Consider the following 10,611-nt stretch of genomic DNA (forward strand, 5'->3'; position numbering starts at 1 on the left):
TAATTTCTTTACTAATCTATAGTATAAAGAGTCGTTCTATTTATCATTCTTTTCGAAATTCATAGTTAAGGTTTGAAGTAACCTAACATTCTATTTCTTATGAATATAAGAAGAGGATAAAAGTGTGAAGTTTGATATTCTATATTAAGTTTCTCGAGATCTTTTTTATAGCCAATTTCTTCACTGTAGGTTTAGTCCTAACTGTAACTAGAGTAGGTACGATTTCCAAAACGGATCACCTGAAGATTGGGGACCCCAACACACGCCGGGGTCGTTTATCTTCAGGTGAAAAAAATTAGGGTCTCTTTTCTTCAGGTGAGGAATTTAAATTCAATAATAGGACTTACAGGCTAACTAGCCAGTTTATAAGGTAATTATCATTAGTGCAGCCACTTTTAACGGATGATCCTCTTCCTGCTCTCAACTGGTTACAGAGCAAGAATCTTTTGGGGAGAGGAATAAAGTTCTGTCAGTGCCGAAATTCAATGAACGACTAAACTGTCTTCTATACAAGATAATTGTGGGAAAATGTCAATTTAAAGAGTGCACTAAATTCAAAATCAAAGTTTCTATTAGTGAGGACTCATTCTTTGCTAAATCTAAACTTCCACTGCAGAAGTGGATTCAGGCTATTTATTACTGGTGTAACGACATTAGTGACACTATAGTGACTAATATTCTAAACATTTCAGAAAAAAACCATGATTGATATTTACAGTTTTTTTATGCATGCCGTAAATCGTGGCAAACCCCGTTAGACTTGGTGGTAATGGCATAATTGTGCAAATTGAAGAGTCTTGCCTTGCAAGCGAAAGCAAATATCACAGAGAACGTGCACCAAATCGGCCAATATGGGTATTTGGAATGGTCGACGCTAGCATTAAACCAAGTGTTAGATATATGAAGATCGTTGAAACACGTGATGTTGCTAAAGTTGTTTTGCCTGGTTCAGTAATATACAGTGATGAATGGAAAGCTAATTCAAATATTCAATCACATCTAAGATTTCAGCATCAGACCGTAAATCACTCCCGTAACTTTGTTGATATTGAAACAGTACACACTCAGGCCATCGAATGTTATTGGAATAAGCATAAATCAATGATTAAGACAATGCACGGATGCAAGAGAATTTTTACATTCATATTTACAGCAATTTATGTGGTTCAAAAGGCATGTTAATGGTAGGTTCGATTAATGCAAGACCACGCTTTTAATTAAATATAGATTGTGTGTATAAATTTGTTCTTTTTACAAATATTTAATAAAGTAGTTTTTAATGAATATATACTATATATATATATATATATATATATATATATATATATATATATATATATATATATATATATTACCTTTTTTCTATAGTATTATAAGCCAAAATGGATCACCTGAAGATTGGCGACATCAATAAGCTAGGGTAGCTTATATTCAGGTGAAGAAAATCAGGGTCTCCCTTCTTCAGGTGAGTGTAGTTGGGGTCCTTTATCTTCAGGAGAACTATTTGGGGTCGCTTATCTTCAGGTGATCCTCCAAAACAAACTAACGACCTTAGTAAAATTTTGTGGCTCGGAATGAAATAAAACAAAAGGTTTAAGACAGCTACTCCTAACCGGGGTTCCGTGAATATTAGCCAGGGGTTCCGTGAGAATTCATGTTTTATTCATGTATTTTTTTGTTTTCGTTACACGTACCGGGAGAAATTGTAGGATCAGAAGGGAAATTTGTGTGTGTATATATATATATATATATATATATATATATATATATATACACACATACATACAAATATACATACAAATATACATACTGTATATATGCATATATATTCATATTGGGGTTCCTTGGTATGAGATAAATTCTCACAAGTTCAAGTGACAAAGGTTGAGAACCACTGGTTTAAGGTTAACTAATTCCCTCATCGAATGTGATAAAGATGGAGAAATTGTTATGAGTTTTGTTGACAATGATTTTAACCACAAACTGAGAAAACTCGGGACAATAATTTCTTGCAGACGTAATTTTTCTGTAAATTAGTAGGGAATAATTATTGGACCCTATTATGATGGTGTTTCTGCCAATTTCTCTCTTAAATTTTATATGAAGTCTTGGAAGCCACTTCCATCCTGGCTGGATTAGTTTGATTTTATGTCATTCACATACTCCCGATAGATGCAAATTCGGTTGGCTATTTTTAGTAAAGAAATCTGGCTGTAGAACAGACTTTATTGCATAGCAGTAAGAGAGAAATTATCTTTATTGCAATAATATCAATTTGGGAGCATGAATTATTTTCATATATACAAATAATCTTTTAGTGAGGTTAAATGTCTATATTCTAATCCTGGCAATTCCTTGTTGTACTTGCCCCCTTCTGGCTAGTACGGTGGTAAAGTGTTCGCCTAGCATTCGCATGGCAGCAGATTGATCCCAGTCCTGGGCTGTGATTTAAGCTGTTTACTGGGGATGCACACAGTTTGGGGTTGGGCTTGCCCTGCTGACGTTCTTGTGAGTGTTTATTTTGATGAAACTACAAGTAAAACATGACTCCTTTTAATCCTTAATTATCAGTATGGTTTCCGGAATATGCATAGTAACGATAGCTTTAGTATATTTGTCCTAAAATATAATCAGAAATTAGTTTCTATTTTCTAGCATGATGAATGAATGCTGGAGGCAACTAATTAATATTATTAGTTTTTCTATCATTTTCGTTAAAAAAAAAACTTATGTATAACTTTATAATCTTTTATTTCTTCAGAGGTTCAGGGTTCTTTGTCTCATAGTTAAAGCCTACCTGACACTTGCGCGCATTTTTGCCACGCACTGGCATGCATTGATGCGTGCCACTTTGTGGCACGCATTGGGGTTTTTCCCGCACTGTTCACGACCAGTTCACTCCAGTTCGCGTATCGTTCACGACAAGTTCACGCGACATTCACGCCATGGCACGAATTGGCACGCCAAGTTCACGAGAAGTTCACGACACGTTCACGCGAGTTCGCGCATCATTCCGCATCGTTCACGCATCGTTCACGCCAGTTCACGAATTGGCCACTCCATATAAAAACGGGGCTTCTCCAACCCGAGGACATTCTTGGATTGGCTTCGGAAGAGACAACAATGCTTTCTGTCAGAGACACCATTGCATTGAGGAGAAGAAACGTATCTTTTTCGTTTTTATTTTTTGTTGCCCTTTATTTTTGTTTCAATAAGAAAGCATTTGATTTACATACAAATAGCAGACATAAAATATGTACAAGTATTAAGAAAGCATTTTATTTTAACATTAAAAGCAGCAAACATGAAAAGTTTTTAGGCTGTTGATTTTAAGGTAATAGAGAAAAAAGTGTGTTGAAATAAGAAATCATTTTATTTTTACATTGAAACAGCAAACAGAAAAAATTTGTTTTGCTCTTCATTTTAAGGTAATAAAGAAGAATAAGTATGTTGATGAAATAAAACATCATTTTATTTTTACATTCAAACAGCAAACTTAAAAATTTCTTGGGTTTATTTTTCAGTTCATTTTCATTTAAAACAAAAGTTTTGGCTCTTGATTGGTAATAGAGGAAAATAAGTGTGTGCATAAAATAAGACATCATTTTATTTTTACATTCAAACAGCAAATATAAACAATTATTAGGTTTATATTTTTCTTTCCTTTTCATTAATTTTTTCGTTTCCTTTTTGTCTCTTCATTATAAAGTTATAGAAATAGTTTGAAATAAGATATCATTTTTTTTTCACATTAAAACAGCAAATATAAAAATTTATTAGGTTTATTTTTCTTTCCTTTTCATTATTTTTTTTGTTTCCTTTTTGTTTCTCTTCATTATAAAGTTATAGAAATAGTTTGAAATAAGATATCATTTTTTTTCACATTAAAACAGCAAATATGAAAATTTATTAGGTTTATTTTTCTTTCCTTTTCATTAATTTTTTCGTTTCCTTTTTGTTTCTCTTCATTATAAAGTTATAGAAATAGTTTGAAATAAGATGTCATTTTTTTTTTCATATTAAAACCGCAAATATAAAAATTTATTAGGTTTATTTATCTTTCCTTTTCATTAATTTTTTCGTTTCCTTTTTGTTTCTCTTCATTATAAAGTACACGCCACTTCCCGCATCGTTCACTCCAGTTCACGCCAGTTCCCGCACTGTTCACTCCAGTTCGCGCATCGTTCACGACTATTTTGTGCGGGCCAATGCGTGCCAGAAACTTTAAACATTTCAAAGTTCTGGGCACGCATGGCACGCACTGGCACGCCAGTTCCAGCACTGTTCACGACATTTTCACGACTCGTTCACGCGAGTTCGCGCATCAATGCGTGCCAGTGCGTGCCACGAATGCGTGCACGTGTCAGGTACCCTTAAGCCATTAGTTATAATGCATTAATATTTTTCATGCATGGTATATTTCATGTCTTTGCAAAAAATGAATCCTTTACTCATATATGAATGAAGTTGGAAGTAATTTTCTTTCGTTAGCTGAGAAAGATGATTGAATAATTTTGACATTTTTTTCTAGATTGTGGAATTACAATCATTAAGTGTATTCGTGTATTTTTTTCGTTTTGATTATTTTCCGTGTCATTAATGGTAATGATCTAAGCACTGTCCAGAGTTTTTGTATAATACTTTACAATATCTTGGAAAACTCAATCGCCTTGCAATTGCGAAGAGTGAAATTTATTTAATTTATTTAATATATGATTAAGCATTTGCAAATAAATACCATTGACTATCTAAATTAAGAAAATATTGCTAAAATGTGATGTTGTTTATCCGTATGTATCATAATCCACCGTAAGATCCTCCGTGTTACCCAAGTGACAGAACCCAGAGTGTAAAAATGGTAAATAGTTTCTTCAAATGTTCGAGGGAAGGGAATCTCTTATCAAGGGGATTGGTAAGTTTGAGCAGGTGTTAGGATAGCCCCCGAGGGCTAGGGGGCCCTTGGTTTGGGTCTGGTAGGGGATAGAGGATGGCAGTAAAAGAGGGATTTGGTGAGGGGAAAGCAAAATCCTACCCGTTTCAAATGAAGAATATGTTGTGGTCTGTATGGTATGGAGGTTCGTAGATATGAAAAAGTAACACCTTTACTCATTATCACGTGCAACACTCTCTCTCTCTCTCTCTCTCTCTCTCTCTCTCTCTCTCTCTCTCTCTCTCTCTCTCTCTCTCTCTCTCTCAAGATGATGCTCTGCTTTTTGGTACGTTATTTGGTATGGAAAGTTTTGTTCATCATTACAAACTGACATATTGTACAAGGTCAAATAAGTCCCACCTTTCTAGCACTATCTATAAAGAATCCAAGATGGAATGTATATTGTATATTCAGTATTATTGTGTGTATATGTATATATATAATATATATATATATATATATATATATATATATATATATATATATATATATATATATATATATACACTGTATATATATATGTATATATGTATATATAGATGTATATATGTGTATATATGTATATATAGATGTATATATGTGTATATATGTATATATATGTATATATATATATATGTTTATATATGTATATGTATATATATGTATATGTATATGCATATATATGTATATACTGTATATGTATGTATATATATATATATATATATATATATATATATATATGTGTGTGTGTGTATATATATATATATGTGTATATATGTATAAGTGTATATATATATGTGTGTGTGATATATATATATATATATATATATATATATATATATATATATATATATAACAATAATCATCATCAACCGTAACTAGTTTATTGCAGTACAAAGACCTCAGACATGTCCCTATACTTCCGTCTATGTATGGATTTTCTATGCCAGTTTATACCAGCAAAATTTATTAGGTCCTCAATCCACCGTCTTCTCTTCCGCCCCACATCTTTTGTAATCTCTAGGGACTCGTTCTGTATGTCCATCTATTGTCTGTTATCCATGTCGATTTCTTTTTCCTTCATGTTGTTAGAATACACTCTACTTTAGTTTACTCGCTTATCCATGTTGCTCTTTTTTTCCTCTTTTTGTGTCAATCCCATAATTATTCTTCCCATCCCTCTTCGAGTGGTAACTAGCTTATGCTCTAAGACTTTAGTGAGGCTTAAAGTTTTTTGTGTAAAATTAATACTGGTAGGACCTTCTAGTTAAATATTTTTTTTTTCTTTTTTTTTTTTTGAGAAAAAGTGCTTTTCATTTTCTAATTTTGCTGACCAAAAGCTCTCCATCCCATGCGTATCATTCTTTTAATTTCGTTTTCATGTCCTGGGAAACACATACTTTTATATGTGTGTATGTGTATGCGTGTCCGCCTGCTCTAGAAGACGCAATAATCTAAACCATAATAACCGTCCGACAGCATTTAGTGGATGCGCACCCCTTGAAACATAACTCACTTGAGAAACGTCAGCTTCTCTTACCTTGAGCCACCCTATATGTTCGGAAAGCAGACAAAAAGTCTACATAGCTGGTCTTCTTGGTTATTCCAATAAAAGATAACTCCAGAAAGTCTGTATCTGAAAGAATCGATTGAGATATCCAATCATTTGTACCAACGACAAAGATTGTGTGCTTCTTCAAGCAACAAAGCATCCCAGAAGAAGCTAATCCTTCTCGCCTCTGGAGTCTGTCTTCTAGATCTAGGTTATCCCAAAGATCTGTCAATTTGTGTAGTTAAGCTAAGCATCCTTCAGGCTGGGAAGTTGAGCCAAACATCCCCTCAAGCAGGCAGTTACGCCAAGCTTCCTTCCAGACAGGCATATAGGACAAATATCCTTCCTGCTAAGCAGTTAATCCATGCATCCATAGTTGGGCAGTTAAGCCAAGGTAGTCATTCTTTTACACATGAGATCCCACCATCTTTTAAGGACCACACTTTTACCCCCTGACAGTTTTCTTATTTAGTGATCAATTATCAGTTTGGCATTGCCAGTGTTTATAATTTTTCCCAAGGATAATGACAAACCTTTTAAATGATTCATAACATTTAAAAGTAAACCCTGAAAGGTGAGAACAAGAAAAACTAAGTGAAACTCATTTTAATGATAGCCATTCAACTTTGATTTTTTTTTTTTACAGTATCAGAGGTTGCCTCTTTCTATAATCAAATAGGTTTCTTTGTGCTTCATCTGGGGAGAACTTGGCAGAAATCAATGTTAAACAAGTTTAAGTAGTTTTTTCTTTGCAGTCCGTCGCCGATTATTATTTGTTCTACTACGGTATAAATACAAGTGATTTTAATTATAGCGTAAGATGAGAGCTCATTTTTTTATTCATGCAAATATATTTAAGCCCATATATACTTTTTACAGGTTTTGAACTTTTCATATAAACGTGCACATATACACGCACGTGTTAGCAGAAAGGGCTAAGTATATATGTATGTATTTCATTTATGTACGTGCATCCATACATACGTATGTATTTATTTGTTTATTTATCTTTCACACTTTCTTCTTTCTCTTGGGTAATTAAAAAAATTTTGTATTTTGATAACGCATCAGCAAATATTACGAATGACACACATTATTGAAGCATTAAGCCAATTCTTTAACATTGATCAAGGGGTTTGTCTTGTATTGACACTTCATACTTAAAATCGTTAATTTTATTTGTTCTGTCTAGGCAGAGATGGATTTTTTTTTTCAATTTAATTTAATTTTGTCTTTTACGTTCTTCTTATGGCAATGAAAATGACAGGCACATTTTTTGGAATGTTCGTCTATTACTTTATATTTCCACAATATTTTGAGTTAGTAATCAATGGTAATAATGTATTAAAGATCGTAGACATTACTATATAGGTTTGGAGAGGTGATATAAGGTCAGAAGATAATACTTTGTAATGATTAGCGTCTAATCGTAATTTTTTTTTATATGAATTCTACTTAAATCATCGTTGATATTTTGTCATTTGTAAAAAGTAGGTCACATTAAAAAGATCATTTGTTAATTTGTTTATGAAGCAAAGTCTAATTCATAAAGTGAAAAAACTGGGTTAGTGAGATATATATGCCTCATAAATAAGTTTCTTGCAATAAAGTATGGGGTCATAAATCTCAGAGGAAAATACTCGATGAGTCATTGTTTATTTGTGTTTGTTTGGCCTTTTTTTCATTTCGGCGAACCGTAAATCACTAGACTTCCAAGTATTTACTTCTAGACAAGTGTATAAGTTTAAGTTTAATTTTATAATTCTGTGAAGATAGATGAAGAGGTGGATGAAACATTTTTGTTTAGCTTGTGCTTAAGATACGGAAATAAAGAAATCTTTGAAGTTACTTCAGGGTCGAACGTGAATAGATTGATCAATATATTCATATCAAGTTAAGCACATACTCTAGTCTACGCAAGATCCACCTCACCTGCAAAAACGGTAATGAGAGAGCACATTTCACATCTTAAGGAGCCCGATATATCTTTTCTAAAGTAGAAACATGGGTCTCCTGGGGAAAATCTTCGCAAAGGTTGATGCCAAATGAGGATTTGTGGCCCTCCCCGTCACATTTCGTCCGATATGAAACTCTTGTGGCACTGATAAAAGGCTTTCCATATGCACAGATGCGAAGGGTGGATAAAGATAAGGATAATTGCATTTATCTCGTAAAATATCCATTTATGTCGGATGACTGGGGACGAATTATGGGATACCATTGCTTCATCTAGATAAAAAATGACTGGTTTTTGAAATTTCTTCAGCAATTTAAGTGGTATTTTTAAGGGTTGGCTGGTTGGGCGTTTTGGTGTTCTTTGTTCTTTTAAGAAATTTTTATTTATTCTTATGTGCATTTAGATGACCTAACTGTGTGAGACTTGGATCACTCTTCATATTCTTATCTTCTATTTTTCGTGTTTGTTTTTCGAGATGGAATGAGCTTCATTGTGAAAGTTTTACTTTTTTTGCAGATTAGTTAGCAATACTAATAATGAAAGAATGTATTTCATATCAATTAAAGTCTGGCACTGAATATTTTACACGGCTCTGTCTTAATGATGAAATTAAATTAGAAATTACTAATTGATAAACTCCAAATATTTTACACATTGTTTTTATCTGTAACCAGGGGTTTGTTGTTGTTTTTCTTCTTCTTTTTCTTGTTCTTCTTCTTCCTTTCTTATTGCTATTGTTCTTCTTTTTCGTGTTCTTTTTCTTGTTGTTTTTCTTCTGTTTCTTGCTGTTGTTGCTTCTTCTTCTTAATTTTATTGTTGTTATTCTTCTTCTTCTTCTTAATTTTATTGTTGTTGTTGTTGTTGTTGTTGCTGTTGTTGGTCTTCTTCTTCTTCTTCTTCTTCTTCTTCTTCTTCTTCTTCCTCTTCTTCTGTGCTTAGAAGTGTGTACATAATTCGTGCATGCCAAGTCATCCTCCAAAATTTGTATCTGATATCGCGACTGTTTGAAAGCTAAATTGCGACCTCATAGCTATCCTCACCATAGCTCCGAAAAATATAGATTAAAAGAAGGATGACATAAACCGCAAACAATATTATCATGATGAAGATTCTAATCACAAACTAACTTCTAAAAATTAATTTTGTTCGATTCTAACTTAACCTGATAATGAAAGTCTCGGGAAATATTGTACATTTTATTTTTCCTTTATTCACAGTATGACACTGCCGGCTTATATGATTCTTCAGCATTGTCAGTAGGCTATGTACCTATTAATTACAGCTGTTTTAATATTTGCTGGTGAAGCTGTTAATTTAATTACATCATTGTTAATGGATACTTTGATACTTTTTGATTCGATCACTCTACCAAACTGTGTATTCTCCATTTTATGGTGTGAACCTCTTATGTAACATCGGTTGGAACCATTGGCTAAGTTATATTAATATTCAGAATAAATGTACTTTGATCTAAGCTTCTAGGTGTACATAACGTCCTCAGGATTTGCCTTCTCGTCCCTCTTGTATGTTTCCGTCATTTTTGACGAGTTAGGCACACTAGTATAGACATAGATAACTAAATTTATAATTATGTGAATGAGAGTGATTGCCTGATTTTAAACACACTCAAAAAAATAGTTTCATTTTGTGTTTGTAGTGATTTAAATAAAATCTTCTTTCTTTCCAATTGTTTGATCGATATGTGATTGTGAAAAAGTTTGTTTGACATTGATTTCACCTCATTAATATTTCATCTCCTGCTTGTTAAGCATTCAAGTCCCCTTTTCTAGTTTATTTATAAATGTTTGTACTCCTTTTTTCTTCTTTGTGGACATATATTTCACCCATTCCATTCTTCTTAATGGTTGTTTTTACGTGCTTTTATCTTCACTCAAAATAAATCACCAAAATAATGTTGCTGTATTTAACGGGGCGCCATTGAAACCTAGCTTTGTGAAAGCGAGGAAGAACAGAAACATTTCTTAATCAGGATCAAGAAATGGGAGGAATTTCCTCTATCACTGTGAAGGTGATTTTGAAGTGATGTTAATTGGATCACGTTGTGATACACAGAGGCGAATGATTCTCTTTTTAGTGTACGGCACATATATCGCACACGCTCGTACACTGTAACTATATATATATATATATATATATATATATATATATATATATATATATATATATATATAT

The 10,611-nt window shown here is 32.9% G+C and overlaps 1 protein-coding gene across 1 annotated transcript in view; it reads right to left on the reverse strand.

Moving 5' to 3' along the window:
• Positions 1–9,149: 9,149 nt before the first annotated feature.
• The window catches only part of LOC137648194 (putative uncharacterized protein DDB_G0284715), a 52,429-nt gene continuing 50,967 nt past the window's right edge, over positions 9,150–10,611 (reverse strand). Inside the window, exons 3-4 of the mRNA XM_068381119.1 lie at positions 9,699–9,850; positions 9,150–9,347 (exon numbers count right to left, since the gene is read on the reverse strand). Of these exons, the coding sequence (XP_068237220.1) occupies positions 9,150–9,347; positions 9,699–9,850 (350 nt within the window). The remainder of the gene's footprint in view (positions 9,348–9,698; positions 9,851–10,611) is intronic.

This window comes from Palaemon carinicauda, chromosome 10 (genome assembly GCF_036898095.1).
Source record: "Palaemon carinicauda isolate YSFRI2023 chromosome 10, ASM3689809v2, whole genome shotgun sequence".
Taxonomy (NCBI): domain Eukaryota; kingdom Metazoa; phylum Arthropoda; class Malacostraca; order Decapoda; family Palaemonidae; genus Palaemon; species Palaemon carinicauda.